This window comes from Venturia canescens, chromosome 6 (assembly GCF_019457755.1).
Source record: "Venturia canescens isolate UGA chromosome 6, ASM1945775v1, whole genome shotgun sequence".
Classification (NCBI taxonomy): Eukaryota; Metazoa; Arthropoda; class Insecta; order Hymenoptera; family Ichneumonidae; genus Venturia; species Venturia canescens.
Window position 1 is genome coordinate 5916030 of NC_057426.1, and position 19791 is coordinate 5935820.

Genomic DNA, 19791 nt, shown 5'->3' on the forward strand with positions numbered 1-19791 from the left:
CAATAATTTCTCATGTTAAGAAACTTTTGCAATGAAGCTGCAAATGGAATGAAATTTGAGTAAAGTTAATTCAATCAGGAGAGTGCACGCAACGATTATTCTCGACTGATCTCGTTGATCAGGATTCAGAAAAATTTTTCATACGCAATTGATTTGGGAGAGTTCGCCGGGCTCGATGCTGCTCCTTGGGTTACAGCGGTTGGAAAATTTTTCCTTAATCGTTAGTTCGCGCGAAGGTTCCGTCGAGATATCCGAGTTTTCGCAGGGGCGAGGGGAGGGGGAGAGACGTTTCGTATAACAGGATGAAATAACACGACGACGGTGAAATTGGTACGGTAAAATCTGTGTTTTCCTTTCGTAGAGGCGGGCATGAAAATGTACACTCGAGGAAAATGTGCGTTCGAAGAAGAGGGAGATTGGCGTTGCAAATGGGGCGTCAGTGGCGTTGACGAGGGATGTAGTTTGGATTTGCTACTGAGGAAGAGGGAGTGAGAGCGCAAGGGCGAGCTTAGGCGGGGAGAGAGAGAGGGAAAGCGGGGATGCGGAACCCTCTGGAAAGAGCGACGACGTCGTTTCCTCGGTTTTGCTTGGATCTACAGAGGGTTTGAGTGGCGAAAGCTAAAACACACGAAGCACACGGTTAACTGTGGAAACGTACACGAACGGGAGGGAGCTACGTAGAAAAACACAGGCTCGAATGTATACGAGGTGAATATGGAGGGAGAGGAATCAGGGAGGTTCTCTCGTTTCGCTAAAGACGTTTTCAAAGCTCGTCCCGAGGAGACGGCGCGTTTCATTTGAATAAATGCCGTCTCCTCGGTGGTCAGAGAATCGAGATAAAAAGACAGGGGCTCCCCGCATGCGGAGATGAAGGAGCAGGGAAGATAAAGTAGGAAAAGGTGAAAGGAGCGAAAGCGATCGTGGCAGAAATAAACCGAATTAAGCTCGGGGTCCAGAGTCTTGCCAGCACCTCCCCCCGGCCTCGCGTCTGGCAAATGCTCGTCGAACAACTGCCCGATTCCAATATACCAGCAGCGACTTCCACAAACACGCGTTAAAGTGCAAACGACAATAGTTAGGGGGATGCTGCTGCTGCTGCTGCTGCTGGGATACGAGAAATCCACTTTCCTCTAAGTCGCCGAGAATGAAGCACGAAACAAAGATCGAGAGCGCAGGAGGATTCAACGGATGTTACCAACGTCACTCTTCCACCAGAACACATTTAAGTATATGGAACTAAAGAATCGGGGTTTGCGTCGCTCTCTCTTTCTCCCTGTGTCTACTGAATATATTCTCTCCCTTTACCTCGCGCTCTCTTTTTCCCCCTCGTTTCTCTTCGTGCGCTCTTCTTGGTCGCTCGATAAAACGGGAAAGTAGTTCGCCTCACCGGAGCACTAAACTCCCCCTCTTTTCTCTTTTTTCTCTCTCGGTCGCTCTCTCGTCTTCTAGTTCCGGGAGTAAATGAAATGACTTGGATTAAAAAGCCGAATTCTGAGATATTGAGCATGCAAATATTTTCCGCTTAATTATCGTTATTGATCCGCAATTAATTCGCCTTTGCTCACGGTCCTCTTGAATCTCACGTATTTCCTCACTTCCGAATATCGTTTCGATTAATTCCTGTTCATCTTCATTCAATTGATAGCAATCACGATAATTATCCCTCGATTATTGTGCACCCGATGATTCGTCATGCGAGAATTACGATTCATCGGAGCGCTCATTTTCTTCGCATTCGCAGTCAATGATTAAAAAAACGCCATCGATCGAAAATGTTTTCCAAGACTTTGACCAAAAGGTGTTCCAATCGGGCGAGAGTTTGTCGGAAAAAAATCATACGAATGGAGAAATAACATTGAAAAAGAGAAAAAAGCCGATGGATCTGATGTCCACTTTGAAATTCGACTTTTCGTGTGACTTTTGGGTCCATTAATCATCGGCGTTTTTCCCCACTTTGTTGCAGCTCACCGCTTGGAAGACGGGAGAAATAGTGAAGAGGTATTATGTGAGGTGTTACGAGCAGTGGTAAACGAGACAAACTACGAAGATGTTGGTTTTCAGCCGGATCCTCGGTATCGTCGCCCTGGCTGTCATCAGCAGCGGTAAGTCTTTCTCCTTTTCTTTTATTTTCCCATTCATCGACTCGCTCGACGTTACATTTTATGGTATTCCGTATGAAAAATACCTATAAAAAGTTGGCAATTGTGGGACTTTGCTTGAACGAGTTCGTTTAATGAATTATTGAAATGATAATTCGCTGCGGGTGTAAAAAATCGAAGGTGGGGAGAGACTAAAACGGTGGAAAATTCCCAGTCTTTCGAAGTCGATTTTCATGATATTTTGGCTCCTTTTCGGACGACAAAACAGTTTGGTTAAAACGATTAATTCAATGAAAACTGACGATTGGAAGAGTCATCCGATCGAGGATCAATCGCATATTGATTGGCATCAAATTTCCCGGAAAAGCGGCGATATTTATTTTTGAATTTCTATCTTTTCGCTTTTTTGTCTGATCTCACGTTTCTTTGAGCGCCGAAACTTTAAACGGGGAAAAATATGACGAGAGCTGCACGTGGTCTCAAATAATCGTCAGTTTTTTCCTCTTTTTTCCAGCATGTGCGGTTTCTGCACTGAAACCTTCATTCATAAGCGCGCATAGAATCGGTTGAAAATCTAAAAACTTCAAAAATGAAAACTCTTCACCGCTAACGAAGCTCTCACCCTTGAGATATCGCTATTTGCATCCATCGAAAAAAGCACTTTATCGAACTTTGACATTTCCTCTCGTCGTCGAGCTGCAGCGGCTCGAATTTGCGCCCGTGTATCGTCTCTTTCCGTCAAATTTTCGAAGCAACATAGAAAAGCTTTAGCGAGGATTTTATTTTACGAGTTAGAATGTACACAGGGAAAGAGAGGCAGAGAGCAGAGGTGGAAATGGGGGTCTGTGTCCACATAGAACGAACGAGGGAGCACATAGTCGCTGTCATTTCAAAACAGAGGCTATTAAACGAGTCTACAATCGCAAACAAACCCATCACTTCAGGTCGCACAAGTTAAAAATCACACAAAATCATAGACACGTATATAAGCGCGCACGGATACTACTCGCGAGCTTGATACGCGTAGACTAAATTGCCCTTGTGTGAATGGCACACACAGGCTGTTTGCATGTACACGACTGATACAGGATGCAGAGAAAAAAACACGTAGTAAACGAAAGAAACAAAAAAAAGGAGGAAAATAAAATTGCACACATGCGGACGAGAAAGAAGGACCAGAATGACGCCCAACTTCACGGTTGTTGACGCTTTGGTGTTTCGCGCACAACGCTGAAAAAGGAAAGAACACGAAAAAAAGCTCAAAAAACAAGAATACAAAAAACAAAAAACCAAAAAAAAAAAAAAAATAGGAAAACACTACTGACACGGCGGGAGCAAAAAACGCAATGAAACAGCCTCGAATTGATGTTATTTTTATGTTTTTCAAGTTACTTCCTACACACTGCTTTTCCGTGGATATGCACCTGACCCAGAAAAAAATTTACTGAAAGCATCCCTTTCCCCCTCTGCCGTGCTCTCCCCTCCTCCCCCCTTCCCCCCGTCGGCCTCTGAACAAGCCACGGATATTGCCGCGGGCGTCCGGGATTTTGTTTTACTTTTTGTTTTTCAATTTTTTTTTTCTTTTCGTTTTAATTCTGTTTTTTCTACTTTTAATTTCCTGAGACTATAATTCTATCTGCTTCGTTTAACATATAGGCCAACCTCACGGCGTTGAGCACAGGGCTCCGCACCACCACCCAGCCACGAACCGAACACACGGATTTGCACGATGCGAAATATACGCTCGAAGTGCTTTCTCTGTTTTGTCTTCATTTCTCGTTGTGTTTGCTTCGAATTATCCTCGGCCAATTAAAATCTTGTTGGTGGTCACACGAATTATTATTGAGAGTCGTGCGAATGTTCAAAGTATCGCGGATTTTCACACTTTCCGGAAGTTCTTATTCCAGTATTGAGAAAATATTTTGGAGAATCTTCACGGAACAGAGTTGAATTTTTCAAATTTATGTTCCTTCTGATCAAACTCACGTTCATCGTATTCGAGAGCTCGAAGTTTGAAAAGCTTCTGGAATTTCACAAATGAATTTCTCATCATCACACTTCGTGCACTCGAAAAATCTACATGGCACGTTCGACCAACGAAATACAAAAGTCAGGAATTTATTTGACATCCAACCGTTTGGTGCCGTACTTCCTTGGCTGGGAGCCTCTGAAATTCTCGCTAATCGGACGATCCAGTGGCTGTTTTGTAATGCCTTTAAATACGCGAATGGCTTAAATACCAAAAATATTTTTCGTCAATAGGATTCGTCGGTGTGAGAGGAAATTGGTATTCTGCTTTGTAGTTTCGAATTTTATAATTTTTTTACTTTTCCTCGGTACCGAGGCATTAAGTCCGTAGGAATTTTTCAAATATTAATAAATTTGTAAATAAATGAGTGAACATTAATTTTGTAAAACTAATAGCAAATTCGTGATCAGCGACCCAAAAAACCTTGAATACTCGTTCTCGTCACAAAATTTGAATGTCCTGAAAATTAAACATTTTGTTCTAGCAATTTTATCGTTGTTATCGAGGACACGATTTATGCACTTTATCATTGGAAAATAATACGACAAGACTCTTTTGCTTTATTTTTCAAAAACTTTATAAAAAAAGGGTTCTAGCCAAATTTAAATGGCACCATTGGAAAGAGCGACCATTGAAAACAGCCGACACGGCAGCTTACGAATTTTTTCAATGGTTGAATAAAAACAGTTCAATGAGATTTTGAGTATTTTGTCTTCGATTTCATTATCAATTTTGAATTTTCAGTTTATTTAGATTTCGTCGTTTGAATGGTGTCGACTGAAATGAATTTCGTTGGCTCCTGAAGAAGCGAAGATTGCAGCGCAACGAGAACCGTTTACGTCGGTAGAGTCGAGTAATTTTGAGCGCAATTGTAATATGCACATCGGTATAAACTGAGAGTCACGAAGTAGAAGGAAATATGACGTCCGCGCATGATGCGGAGAGCAATGATGCGTGTGTGGTCTGGAGGAACGAAGACAGGAATTTCAGTGCACACGTCACTAGCAAATATTATTCAGGTCAAAGAGCTCTCCCTGAAGCTGGTGCACTCTATATACGAAGCTGGACGTGTTGTATCGCGCTGCGTGCTCTCACATCAGAGACCGCAATTGTACCACGATTCCGATCTGTACAGTACTGGGCTCCGACCACGAGGGAGATCTTTCTGTCCATTTCTGTCTCTCTCTCTCTCTCTCTCGTTCCCTTGTATATCGCATCAACGTTCGTGGACGTCGGTAGTGAGTGAAAATGGTTCGAAATTCTGGTGAATTTCTCGTGCGGAGTTCTTCTCGCTCTTGTCCCAGGAATTGAACGAGCCAAATTTCAATTTCAAATATCTCGTACTTGGTTGCTGGGGGGCGTGAGAAAAACAAGTGGGCGAGCCCGGGGGGGTGGGGTGGGTAAGAAAAGTCACTCTTTTAAGAGATGAATATTTGATAGGTTTTTGTAGAAGTTGGATCGAGCAGGGGGAGAGGAGTGAGCGTCGAGGAGGGGGAGGCGAAGATTTTTTTACTGCTTTGTTTTGTCAGCAATTTGCTTCTTTGCCGAAGGTCCGATAGCGGATATTTTATTTCGATATAGCACGTTCTCCTTCTTTCTTTCCTACTCTCTTTTGGCTCTTTCCTTGCCTCGCAGGGAGCTTTCCAAATGGCAACAAGCTCGTAAAAGCTTCCGACATATTTCACAGCGGAAAAGGCACGCAAGCTGCTCTCTTTCTCTTTCCCAAACTCTCACGTCTCTCTCTCTTGCCTTTCTCTTATTCTTTCTCTATCAGTTTTCCTCCTCCTTTCGATCTCTCCGTCTCGCTCTCTCCCTTTCTCCCGTCCTGCCTTCATTCCCCGCTCCCAGAGCGCGTTTCCTCAGCGGATCAAAATCATTAAAACTAGAATGCTCGTCGGGTTTACGATTGTACAATGCATGCATGAAAAGCAGCAGTACAAAAACAGCCTCACGCGCGCCCAACCATCTCAAATCTCCGGCTTCGGCGAGGGTAATAAAAAAAAAAACGATCTGGTAAAAACGAAAAAATAACAAAAAAAGGAATAAAGAGAAGAAAAAAACGTACAACGCGCTTCCTCGTAGTAGAGACAATGGAGTGACGCACAGCGAAAAATTAACGAGGTCGTGGAATGAATTTTCCAGCTTCCGAACCGCGTGGGAAGGCTGATGTGCGAGTTCAGCTGCCCCTTCGCATAAACCTCTCCTTCATCTGAATTTCTCCCTTAAGACACCTCCGTCTCATTCAGACTCTCCGGAATTTTCAATGTTTCTAATAAACTTTTCATTAAAATGACATCAACAATTAGTTTCATTTTTCTTATTTTCTTAGAATTATTTGAAAAAACTCACCGTGCAGGTGGACACAGAAAAGATAAATTGTGATAACGAGCTACCTGAATGCGGATAGAATCAAGCTTTGAAATTGCGTTTCATTTTAGCCTAGAAAAACTCGAGATTGCACGAAAAAATTGTATACAAGAATGAAAAATTCACTAAATTCAGTAAGCAAAATTTCTTTTCTATCCTCTCAATTTATATTTTCGAATCTGAATTATTTGACTTTGTACTCAAAAGGAAAACAACAATTTGCTAATAATAACCACCATCATTTGAATATCACAAAAACGTTTGCATAAACGAATGAGTCGTGCCAAAGGGCTTTAGCCTAATTAGCCTCCCCAATAATCGAATGAACGAGGAATCGCTCGACGCAAGTGACGATACGATAGGTTCGTCGTAAATTTTCCAAATCGCGGAGCAGTACTCGAAACAGGTGTGCTGCTTCGTCGACATTTGTTCGCGGATGTGGCACCTCAATCAGTCATTTCGTCGATAAAAAGAGTATCGCCAGGATCGCGTCGTTGATGTCGAGAGGAACGAATTTATCGATTTTTCGATCTAACGTCGCTGTTTTGTTCTCTCCTGTTCCTATGACGCGTTCCGTAGTGACAAGTTCATCGCGACAATAATCATCTTTATCACGGCGTCGTAGTTTTTGTGACGGTTCGGAGTGCTTATATATATACGGGAGGAAAATGTACAGAGCAGGCTCACGATCCTCGACGCGTGTCTCTTTATGTTGGAACTCCCGATTGCGTTGTTAGCGAGGACGGTGCTGCTGGGATAGCATTGTTTGAAGGATCGGCGCGATGGTGGTGAGCGCCGAGTGACGGGACGTGAAAATCTAGATAAAGACGGATGAGGACACGGTTATATCGAGAGAAAAAGGCTCCGGGCGACCAATCAGCGCTTCCAACAGAATCCTTCCTCCCTGCCCCTCACCTGCGCGGTTCGATCTCTAGATTTCTGCTTGCAAACCTCGCCGCGGGCTGTTGCAATTCGCGAGGTACACTAAGCTCGCCATTGATTTCCTTCGCAAATCTATATATAACCCTTTAAATCCCTGTACCTTCGAGGCACTCGATATTTCGAGGTGCACACATATTTTCCTGTGTCTCTATCCGCATAACTGAATATGTAGGACACCCCCGCGCGGCGGAGAGTTGATTTTTATTCGTGGGAAAAAAGCACACGCGGGTCGTTATACTCCGACAAATTGACCAAATGTCGCTTTTGAATTCGACTTTGCATAACGCGTTGTTTCGCTGTGGAAACTGACCGCGCGCGCACTCGATCCAATTAGCGCCGTCGATAAAGCTCGACTGTTTGTGTAACCACAATCGTTCACGGTCCGTCGTCTCTCGCTTGGAGTTTTGATACTTCCGGGCCGGGCGGTCTGTAGTCGAGCGAGAAAAACACGGCTCGAGGATACGCTCGCTTGTACGAGAGTTTATATATAAGACGAGGGAAAATTGAGCGGAGTTCGGGAAGCCAGGACAATAACAGATTGAGTATAATTGTCACGAGTCTGCGAACGAGGCCAGTTTGTAACGCAATCTGTAAATACGTATGCTCCGGAGTCCCTGCTTAAGGAAACGAGAACGAGAAGGGGGCAATGAGGAGGGCCAAGAAAAAGGAACGAACGGGGTTGGGGCAGGGCTCGTGGTTAGCTATGGAGATAATGGAGCGTCTTGCTTCACATTTTTTCTCATCCATCACACCCGCCCTCGCACCCGCCTGCGTAGACTCGCCGTATTGCGCGGGCCTCCCTGGCTTCAACATTCTTCCCCCATCGCTCGGTTCCCACTCGTCATCACCCCTGCGCTCCTTCCAACTCGAGTTCCACTAATTTCGATAATAGCTCTCTCCACGATACTTGAACCGATTGTTCGCAGCCTACTTGCTGCTCTGCGCGGCCTCTCTCGATCCAGAAATATTACGGAACGGAAATATGGAGGTCGACAGGAAGATTAACTTCGCCGAAGATGTAAGAGCAGTGATTATATCATATTTCACGCTTCTTATAAGTGTCTAACACTTTTTTCGGGTCTCATCAGCTTTTTTTCTTTTCTCCTTTCATCCCCTCGTACACGAAGGAGCGGAATACGGGGCGGTAGGGGGGGGGGGGGGGAAATAAGAGGATGAGAAAAGGTTCGAGTGAGAAACGAGAAGCAATTAGTGAGAATATTACACTTCAGTTATTAATCACGCATTTATACCACCGGAATCTCGCATGATTTGTTGGATCACTCCTCACGGGATAACGCTCCATGAACCCTCCCTTCGACCTCTTTTTTTTACTGGGACTTCATTTGCCGGTATCTTCCGCACCACGTGCTCGTATGGGATTTATCATTGAGAGCCAGGACACGTGTGACACTTTTTTATTCTGCAGTGTTCAAAATAGTTATTGGATAATAAATCAAATATTGATATTCTCATTTTAATTATATTTGACAAACGCACGGTCAACTTGAACGTCGACGCGCAATAAAATAAATTAAAATGAAAAACAACGCTTCACTTCACTTGGATAAAAAGTGTGGTAGAGTCGAGATCATCGAACGATATGTGACGGTATGAATTGAGAACGCAAAGGAAATTTCAACTCTTAAAGTTGGAATTTTCGATTTCCATTGGATTCGCGTAAACTTTCTTAAACAACTCTGGAATTTGTTCGTTTAAATCTCGTGCTCCGTTGAATCGAGGTGAGTTTCTTTTTTATATCTCGATTTTGAAACTATCTCAAGCCTCGTCCTGCACATCCGGCCTTTTCAAATTATGGTAAATCTCTCTCAATTGTAGAATTAATGTGATTAATCATAACCGCATTTGATCTGATGCTCATTACCGTACCAAATAAACCAAATTTCATCATTCGATTTTTCATTAATCGAATTGTATTTATTCCGGAAAATTTCTTAATGCAATATTCTTAAATAAGAAATAAATATTGGAATGCAGAGTTTCAAAATTAGTGAATGTCTAAATTTGAGACGTGGGATAAATGACACTGTTTTATTAGCCCAACTTTCGGTTAAGGCGGTCTCAAATATTCATTGGCGCCGTTCAGTTTCATTGGAAAAAAGAGAGAAATCATTGGTGAGTGGTAATGAAAAAGTGACGATGAGAATCGTTCCATGAAACATCCCGGAGTCTCGTTTTCGTTGATTTGTTGTTTTTCCCTTGATTTTTTTTAGCGAATTCGAAATTAGAAGTTCGCTCTTCGAGTTGTTTTAATTGAGCTTCTATTCGCGTCGACACACGTGTGGCCTCTTTGGATGTCCTCGCGCACTCGAAACTCCCTCGACGCGGAGCGCGCTGCTCTCGGTAATTTCAATTTTAACGAAGCCGCGCACAGTGGAAACGAGAAATCCTCCTCGTCCTTTTAAGTGCGCAGGATGAAAGAGGGACTGCTGAGGGTCTCGAAGAGGGTTTCACTCTCCGAGAGTTTTCGGTTCGCGCTTCTCTGTATAAGCGGCGAATAGGCTCGTGTTCTTTTTGTTTTGAGCCTCGACCACGTCCATATTCCCTTTTCCCGTTATTTCCGCGTGCGTTGAGGGGCGCGCGTTAAAAGTCTTTTCTCGTGCAAGTTTGCTGCAGCAAAGAGGTTTCCTATGGCTCGCGAAAAAAAATGGGAATACAAACGCTCTGTCCTTGGAGGAGTTTGGCGCAAGTGGACGGCTCGAAGCCTCGCACTGACAGTCCTACCCGGGGGACTCCGCGCCGCGCGCGGACGCGTAAAAGTAATACGAGAATGCGTCGGGAGAACTTGCTTTGTGTCTCGCTCGAAGGAGGGAGGCGCCCGGTAAAAAGAAGCTCGCAGATAACAAGGAAAAGAGTGAAAGAGGGAAATAACATAAAGATGAATTTGAGAGCAAAAGGGGGTTGTTTGCGAGGAAACGACGCGAGCAAGGGTTACCGGCAACTCGAGAAATAAACAATGGGGAATGTCCTCACGAGTACGAGCCGCCGCACCCTCGATGTTCGCGCAAAATAGCAAGGGTTGCTTCTACCCTCCTCGTCGTTCCGTCTCTTTCATCGCTTCTGTTTCATGCCACATTTTTCCAGCGTATTTCTTTTTTCCTCCCTGCTCCGTTTCGCGCGTCCGCCCTCGGGCTTTTTTCTCGGCTAGACTCGATGTCGAGTATCCGAGTATATACGCACGCCTCTGCCTCGCCTTCGCTGTCCCTTATTACATCGTCACGTTCTCTGGCTCCTCGTCGTTGATCGTAAAGTAGACTTGACATGGTAAATCGGACGTGCGTGGGTGTTTTCGAGTGGAAGAAAACTTCTTTCGCACAAACTTCCGCCACGGGAAAATGCTGGTCTTTCGGCGCGGAATTGATCGTTCAATAACCCTTCGCGCCGTTACATATTGAGCACTTTGGATCAGATATGTCATGCGCCATGTACAAACAACGACTCGAGCCTTCCTTCGCTCCTTTGATTTTTTATGACGCTGAATCTTCCATCGTCATATCCGATTTAATATCTTTTTTATTGACTGACTGTGACAGACCTGCGGTCTGCCACAATACTCGGATCGGTGACCGCTCGGTCACTGGCTCGGGCATCGATCACTGGTCGGGAGGCAGCTTTTCTGAGTTCCTGATAGAGAGCCTCGGTCAGCTCAAACTTTGTTCAATTTTGACCTGTTATGGCCGACTTTGTAGAAACCCGAAAAAAATTCAGAAACGTTTATTATTATGATCGTTAATTAGTAAACAATTTGTCAATTTGTCGTCGTCCTCCAACGCCCTGGATTACTTAACTGGGTGTTGAAATTTAATTTGTTGAAATTGGAAGTAATAAAAGTAAATTTTGGAGCTTGATTTATGAAGAAACCGATAATTCGTCACAAGTTTTCGCACATACACGCGGTTCGTTCTCCTTTAACGAAGCTATTTGAAACTCTCGCGATATGTGAGGATGAAATTCGCACAGGTTTCTCTCAAAGCCTGTTCCACGCTGCTGGGGATGTACGATAGATAGGGCTAAAGGTAGTAAAAGTGAATGATGGAAGTATTCGGAGGAGAGCGATGGAGCAAGAGATATCGGAGGAATAAAAATGCGACGTAAAATTCTCGGGAAGATATTTCGTGGCGCCTCGGTGAAGACCGCCGGAATCTTTGCAATTTCCCAATCGACTCACTAACCACATAGTCCCGATCGGGGGAGCAGAGTATATCTGTGTTCGAATCACCACATGGCCCAGAAGCTCGCTGCGGCAACGAGCGAGAGCGGGAATCATGAGAACGTGCCTGTGGGCGCTGGAATATCGGAATGAGATGAGATGCGCGCCCCCACCCCTGGTTCAACTATAAAGGAGGGCGAGAGAGACTATCGCGTTTTCTTCTCTAGCTCCCGAGGATCGAATCATCCCGGTCGCAACGAGCGAGATATACAGACTTTATCGTCCAAGAAAATAAACCGTACGAGCTGCTCCCTCTTGCCTTTTCTTTCTCGTGCTTCCCCCCCCCGATGCGATATTGAGACGGAAAAAAGCGGACGAAAGACAAGGCGAGCGAAGGAAAAAAATCGTTGGAATAAAAGCATATCGCCGCGATGATGAAACTTGGCGCGAGAAGAGCCGTCGCGTCCTCCGAGTCCTGGAACAACTCGAGACCGGCTCCGAGAGACAAATAACCCCGTGTTAGTATGTACGATCACGCTAGCAGAAAAAAATGTCTACTCGACGAGAATTAATAACGGCGATCGACGGTGTGCTCACACTTGCGGTCAGACATTATTCTTCCCCTTCTCTCTCGCTTCGTCAAACATCGCCCACGAAAATAACTTATTCCCCTCACATCAGCTGCTTCTGGATGCTGGGTACAAATGCATTTTCGCATACCTGTCACTCCGCTCAGTAAAATCGCTATTCGTGGACCAGTCGAATCGCCTCGTCGAACGTTCCTAAGATTACGAAAATATCGGTTCCGGCACAGCCATTTTTCTTGCAGTCTTCGGGCTCGCGGAGTCCAAATTTGTCACCTCATTCTTCCGTCACTTTTTTACTTCGATTCCCCCACTCGCGTGGTCAAATTTACTCGATCGTCAAGTTGGAAACCAAGATGGAGATGCAAACATTTGGCAACCCCAAAATCCTGTTGACGTACTCAAAGATCCAGAACTCTGTACCTCGAGCTCGAGGTCATCGAATTGTCTCGAGCTGGAAAAGAGTATTTCCAATAATAATTCGTTTGGTTTGTCATCGAAATTTTATTCGTACGATGATTTTTGAACAACTCCAACGTCCAGTTCGGATTCGCAGGCTTTTTAGTACACGTGACATAGTTTTCGTCATTTTTCTCGCTCCCTTCATTCTCGCGAACACACGCGAATACAAGGGAAAGTTCGTACGTTCGTTGGCCAGGTCGGAAGGTCCTATTGATCGGCTGCACGTGGTGCTTTTCCGAGTGGACACTTTGACCCTCCTTGACCAAGAGCAGTTTTCGATGTGGCTCCATCATCTTGAATCGCGAAGCAGTCGATTGGAAAATATTTTTCCTTCGTCCATGCAGGCACAGCAGAGTTGGTCCATTCGCTGTGACTCTGTAATTTGTCATTTTTCTTCGCTTTTCGAGACGCTTTTCCCGATCGCCTTTTGCAGTCCGAAGCTTTTTGCAGCTTCCGCCGCTGTGCATGCGCGTTAAAGTAACGTGACGTAAGCATTACCGAGGGATGAATCGCTTCCTCGAACGATTGTAAAAATTGACGAGAGAGCAACGCGACGAACTTGCAGGGAGGAGAGGCAGTAGGTTAAGTATCATGGTTATGTGCCGGTAAAGTGCTACACGCTCACCCCTTTTTTCAACCTCCTGAAATAACCGCATGACCCCTCGGCGTGGTGGACGTTCGTAACAGCTTTCTACCTTGCCGCGTTCTATAATGCTCGATCATACGCCATTGAATATTAACCTACTACGAGCTCGTATCGTTTATCGTAAAAGTATTCCAAGCGTCTCCGCACTTGCTTCCACGTTCCTTCAGGCAAGATTAGGCTTCGACTTTCCAGGAGATTTTTCATTCCAGGAAAAATTCCTCTATTTTATGGCTTTTGCCAAAACCGCTATATATTCGCGGGATGGAAAATAAAAGTTTCCGAAAACCCTCGTGTATTGAACTGTTTCGACGCGGCTTCTCATTCGTTCAACGATCGAGGAATGAAGTGCATGATGAAGATTTTTCGCCTCGACGGAGCTTCCTTTCGAGATTTTTCGTCTCAACGAAAAGTGACAAAATCTGTTTTTGGCTTTGCAGATTAAACTATCAACTCGAATCGCTTGTAAACGTTTCGAGAAGTTCCCGGCCCTGAGAACCCTCTGTTATAAGACGCTTTTGAAAATTGGAAAAAAACTTTTCGCAATCTCAATCTCGCAGCAGCAGAGCTGATAAAAAGTTCGAGATCCCCGGAAGTTCATAGAAACAAAAATAAAAAACGCAAACAAAAAAAATCGAAGGAATGCTGTTTAAAAAAAAAAAACGATATTAATTTTCTAATCAACGATCTGATCACCGTGTTTATTCCAACAATCTTTCACTCAGCAAAAATTGAATGAAAGTATTTAAGCACAAAGTTGCTCGCGTGTTGCCCAGCAGGAGGCCTACATAAAAGTGAGCCAGCAGCGGCTCGTCTACGATCGGGCGTGTGATCAAAGTTCAACGAAGATTAATGGGTCCGTGTGTTGAGGGCAGGCGGTTTAATTTTTCTAGCTTTGAATATGAGACGCAATATTCGGTGGTTCGAAGGGCTATTGACTGTTGACATTAGTCGGTTGATCGAAGGTAATGCGAATTTATGTGCGTTCGTGTTGAGTGCCCAGGGCGAGTTTTTTCGCCTTATTCGTCGTCGAGGTTGGTTCGTGTTATAAATAAAAGTGTCAGCCTCGAATAAAGCAAATGAATGAGGACTCGCGGGGGGCAATAATGACTCGCCGGCTGTTTCGATGGCAGGAGGAAAGTGGCTCTGGTCGGGGGAGGGCGCTCCGAGCGGCGGAGGCCTCGTGGAAGAAATCTTTTGCGTGCGGTGGCCGCGACGAGGGAGGAAGGCGTATACAGACATAGACGCGCGGTAGGAAACGGGGATGAATCGAATGTATATAACCGCACCATTTCTCGCTTGTCCTATCCGCGGTTTTGTGGAATGCCTCGGAGAGAGAAGCGAGGAGAGAGGAGGAGGCTTGCGGGGGTGGCTGGGGCGTGAAAGCTCGGAGATTGGGACGTATAGCCTGAGGGAGTTCAACCAGAAATAGAGACTTTATTCAACTGGGTTAAAAAGAAAAGGAAAGAGATAAACAAAACCAAAGAAGAGAAAGGAGGGGAAAAAGCGTAATAAAACATCCTGCACATAGTTATTTCGTACATTTACAACACAAAAAGTTTGTATACGCCAAGTCTTATTAGAGACTTACCGGTCTCACCGTTTCCTGAGAAGAAAAGCCAATACAAAGACGCCATTCGCTACAGCTATAGCCCCTAGGTGTTATAAAAAAAATTATATATATGTGGCGATAATGGCGGGCTGCATATTTCATGCGAATAACGTGTGCGAGTGTAAATAAATTTATCGTTCGGTGAGCTCATTGCTATAATAATTCTGTGAGACAGTGTATATAAGCTACGGAAGATATCCCGAGGCTGGTAAGGTTAACCCCCCGAGAGACGCGCGGTTCTACGCCGGCAGGGGTCCTCGGACGTCTTAATCTTGCGCTGAAAATTTATGGCCCAGTTGTTTAAGGGATGTTTAGTCGTACTTAATCTGTAACTGCTGTGCTATTTACGTACCTTCTTACTACACGTTCACCCTGCTCTTCTATACCAATGTATAGATCGGATGTATACAGATATACGAAGACGACGCTACCTACACCTTCTGCGTGCACGGGGTGTTCCGTGGCAAATTCGTGCAACGAAAGCAAGAAACGTGTCAGGACGAAATCACAGCTGGCGGTAAATCACTGCTGCATGGGATCGTCATTAAGGAGTTATCCGAAGACTGAAGGATCGGGGGATTCTACATTTTTAAGGCTGCGCTCGTTGCTCTCGCGATGATCAAGGGCCGTTAAGGGCTCTCGAAATATTTTTAATGACGTGACGTTTCGAAACGGAACCTCCCGTGTGGACTTTGCCCTCCGCCACCCTGCGGACAGATAGGAAGCAGCAACCCCTTGACTCGAAGGTGGCAATGGAATGGATTACAGTATTTTCTTCATGGTTGCTGAGGGCTTAAAAAAGCTCGAAGTTCCGTTCGTTTGAAATCCCGTTTTTCTTATGCTTCCTGTTTTGCGAAATTTTTTTAATTTCGTTATCGAGTTTATGACAGTTTTGGACTTTTGTACCGAATTATTCATTTATTTTTTGAATGTCTCCTCGCTTTTCTAGTGTCAGGGATCATCCTGGCTATCGACAAAAACGTCGAAGTTGTTTTCGACCAACTCCAATAATCCAGTGTTTTTCTATCTTTGTTTTCTATTTTCTTTCCTATTTTCGGGCTTACAGCAGGTATCCTGAGATTCTTCGTAACTCTGGTTACTGCGGGCTGAGAAGTTTGCAAAGTTATGAACAATCCTTCGTTTAATTGAATATTTCTCGACGAGTTCTACCGCTCGGTGTGTCAGAAAGAGGATTCGTTAACTGACATTAATTTTGAAGCAACCCGTCGACGGTTCAATCGGAAATAGTTTTTTGGCGCAGTAAAAACGACAACTAATTTAAAACAGCTCGAGCTTCACCGCGGAAATCTTTATTCGTGAGGAAGTTTGGCGATAAAAAAGGGCGAATTTAGACCCGACGGAGCCACGTAATGGAAATAGAACACCAGCCATTTTGAATGAACCCGCCGATAATCCACGCTCGCGTTAGCTTTCGATGCTCGTGATCGACGCTATCGCGCGCGAGCAAGTGGCGAGCGAATATTTTCCTCAATAAAATCATCGCGAGATTTTCAACTACGATGCGCACCGCTCGTCGAGAAAGCACATGAAAAGTCCCGAAGATCCTCTTCGCGGACGTGTCTTGAGTCGGAGTGGATATGGCGAGTCCCCTCTACGAGTAAGGCAGTCAGAAAGGGAGAAGAAAAGGACGGGGAAAGAGGGAGGGGTGAGACGAGATGAGATGAGAACAGCAGTTTGATTCTGCTATGCTTACACCGCTTTAAAAGTTTCAAAACGAGGAACTATCCCACGTCGACGACGTGAGGCTGCTTTTTCTTATAGATATAAAGAGAAAGAGAGCGAAAACTCAAATCCTTCCTTACCATTCAGCTCGCACCATTTCCAGACTCCATTCCCATCATCTCGTTCTCTCTCCCCCGCTCTTTCTTTCGCGCCACTCCGTTTCAACAAGTTCGAAGGATTTTCAACAATCCCTACCCCCTTCGATTTTACCTCGGCGCGTTGCATCATTCAGATTCTCTCACCAAGTTTTCCGCCCAAACGGAGAACAAAACCCCGTGAACGAACTACGACATGCTACGTATATACACAAACGCTCGTCTTACGAATCGGTAAAAGCTTCACTTTTATCCTTCTTTCCTCGGATCCCGAGTGTGTATGCGGGCGCATAATGTTACTTTCAATTCATATGCTCCAGACGACTGTTTGTTTCAACCGCGAACTAAATGTTCCCAAACGCACACGCGTGCAGCACATTGTGCTCGGGTCGAACGACGTGCCCGCGACCTAAAAAAACTACGGAAGCACTTGAAATTTGTGGGATTGTTTGTTCAACTTTTCTGGTTTTGTTGGCCATATTTTTTTCCTATTCGAGAGACAAGTGCCGTTTTTAGTCCACGAGGACTTTAGTTCACGATCGTATCTCGAGTGTACTCGCAACATGAATTCCCGGAAGACGAGTTGCTCCATTGATCAATCGCGCAGCAGTTTCGTGCATCTTTTGAGTGTCCGTGAGCACTTTTGGATCATCAGTTCGGCGAGTTCTCCATTTATTTGGACAGAATCGCGTCCCTCTTTGAAGTTTTTCTCTCACTTAACCCGAAAACGCGTTTCAATTTCTGGCACGCTGCTCTCAATTGCTAAACAAACAAGTTTCACATCCGCATATATATTTCCAGCGCCAGGGTGCATAACAGTTTTCACGTAATTATGATTTGCCGATAAATTCGTGGATTGGATAAGCTCCCGCTCGCTCCTCTATCTTTCATCAACCAGCTCGGACGTATTTTCCGAGCTGGAACTTGGAAAGAGGTGAAAGCGGCGGAGGAGGGGGAGGAGGAGGAAGGAAAGAGAGAGAGAGATAGTCCCACAGTCGACGTGTCCTGAAACCCAGAGAGCGTATGCCGAGCACGTAGAAATTCGTGCTTTCCTGTTCCTTATCGAGAGCAGTGTGCCACACACCAAACTCGAGACGCCACGAGGTCGAACCCAAAACCCGATAGAACATGTACCCCTTGGACTCGAAGAAGCCAACTTTTTTCTTCCTTCTCTGCGAAACCTCCTTCTCTTTTTCTCTTTCTCTTTTTCTTCCTCCCACACTCACTTGTTTTTCAGTTGTTCCTTATTTTTTTTCCAGCCTCCCCTTTTCCACGTTCCAGTTTCTTTCTCTCCCTTCGTCCTCTCTTTTTTTTCTCAAACAGTCTCAATCCACTGATGTCACGAGACTCTATCTCGGCGCGCACGTATCACTTCCTCCATTCTCACGCAATCTCTCTCTCCCTCTTACTTTTTTCCATTCCCTTTCTCTCTCCGTCTTCCGCTTGTGCTGTTCCGCTCTGTGTACTTGATGATAGACTGTGGTTTTCAACCGTACAGGCAAAGACACTCGCACACACGCAAACATCAAAAAACAACTTCCCACCAAGATACGAACGTCGACCCAAATCTCACCCCTCCTCGCGCTTCTCCACCCTCCCGAACACCCTTTCTTCAACAAATGTTGTATTTTTCGATCTCCATCGTGTATACCAATCGCCATTAAGATGCGAATTGAAAATCCTCGAGTGGCCTGCTCTGACAGTGCAATTCGGGAATTGACGCCGCCATGGGAACCGCTCCGATTCCCAGTGCCCATCGATCATAAACGCATTTTTATCATCACGATATAATTTCGTTATGAAACACAATTCGTTCAACATTTTTTTTTTACATTCGACGGACACAATAAGACGGAGCGATAAGTTCCGCGACACGATTTCATCCCTTGCTTTCCCGCGCGAGCATAAAAGTATTGATTCGAAGACGAAAAATCTTATTTGCATCATTACAATGATAAAACTCGTTTAAAAGAATGACAACATTCAACTTCACTCGTATTTTTCAACTTATGCATTCGAGATGGGACGAACGAATATCTGTATCTGTATCGGGAGGATCTAAATAGAAAAACATAAAAAAAAAAATCATTTCTATTTGGGCTGAATATAACTATAACCGTTTTATTACCATATTTATGAGACTTAACGTAGGGATTTCTTTATGTTAGTTTCCTTTTTTCTGCTTGTTCTCTTACAGAAAATGTCCTGGGCAGACGATAAAATCTTTTTATTCGTCCGCTTGAATCGGCTTGTATATTCTTATATTCTCTTTGCAAATCCTTCGTTTTTTTGCTGTAACATTACTTTCGTAACTACTTTGTATCTTTGATCGTAAGAGTTGAAAGAGAATGGAGGCTAGACTCGTTCAGCAGCGTACCAGAGTTGCTCTTTGAGTTGCTCCGCGTTTTTATTCTATTTTATTTATTTATTTTTTTCTCGAGTCGCATAATTTATATACTTACTCAGAAAGGAAACGAATGTAAGCTCGTTATTCAAGATCACGATTCATGAGATGAAAAAAAAGAAAGACAACAAAATGGGTGCCGAGAGAAAGTGCGCTTGACATGCGATTTGTTTTGCTCGTTCGATCGCCATCCATAAAAGTACGTACATCGTGGCTGCTGGTTTATTCTCTCTTGTTTCTAAGCTGGACCAATCGCGGAGACTCTTCTTCACGATGCAAGTATTCGCGGGTAAGCGCCTCCGTGTGAGATACGCCTTTGTGAAAATTGGATGAAATTGACGGAAGAAAGCACTCGAAAAGAGAATCGGCGAGTCTATTCTTCTCACATTCGCTTGGACGGACCTCAAAGCAATTGATCTGCGCACTGATAAAACTCAGAGATTTAAACAAAAGCTCGAAATGTTCATTGGAATCCGATCGAGGGAAGGATTTAGATAAAAAATGTGTAAAGATAGCGGAAAACGAAGAATCGGGATTCACAAATAGCAGGAATTACGATAGAAAACTCCGAAATTAGTAGCCCGCCATAGATAAATTAAAACAGCAGTTGTGAACGGTCGCAGCAGAGTTCAGCACGAGCTCC

At 44.5% G+C, this 19791-nt stretch overlaps 1 protein-coding gene across 12 annotated transcripts in view; it reads left to right on the forward strand.

Moving 5' to 3' along the window:
- The window catches only part of LOC122411909 (T-lymphocyte activation antigen CD86-like), a 302994-nt gene that overhangs the window by 56862 nt on the left and 226341 nt on the right, over nucleotides 1-19791 (forward strand). For all 12 annotated transcript variants that reach the window (XM_043421002.1, XM_043421007.1, XM_043421006.1 and 9 more), the window contains one exon: nucleotides 1964-2102. In XM_043421002.1, the coding sequence (XP_043276937.1) occupies nucleotides 2048-2102 (55 nt within the window). In that variant the 5' untranslated portion in view covers nucleotides 1964-2047. The remainder of the gene's footprint in view (nucleotides 1-1963; nucleotides 2103-19791) is intronic.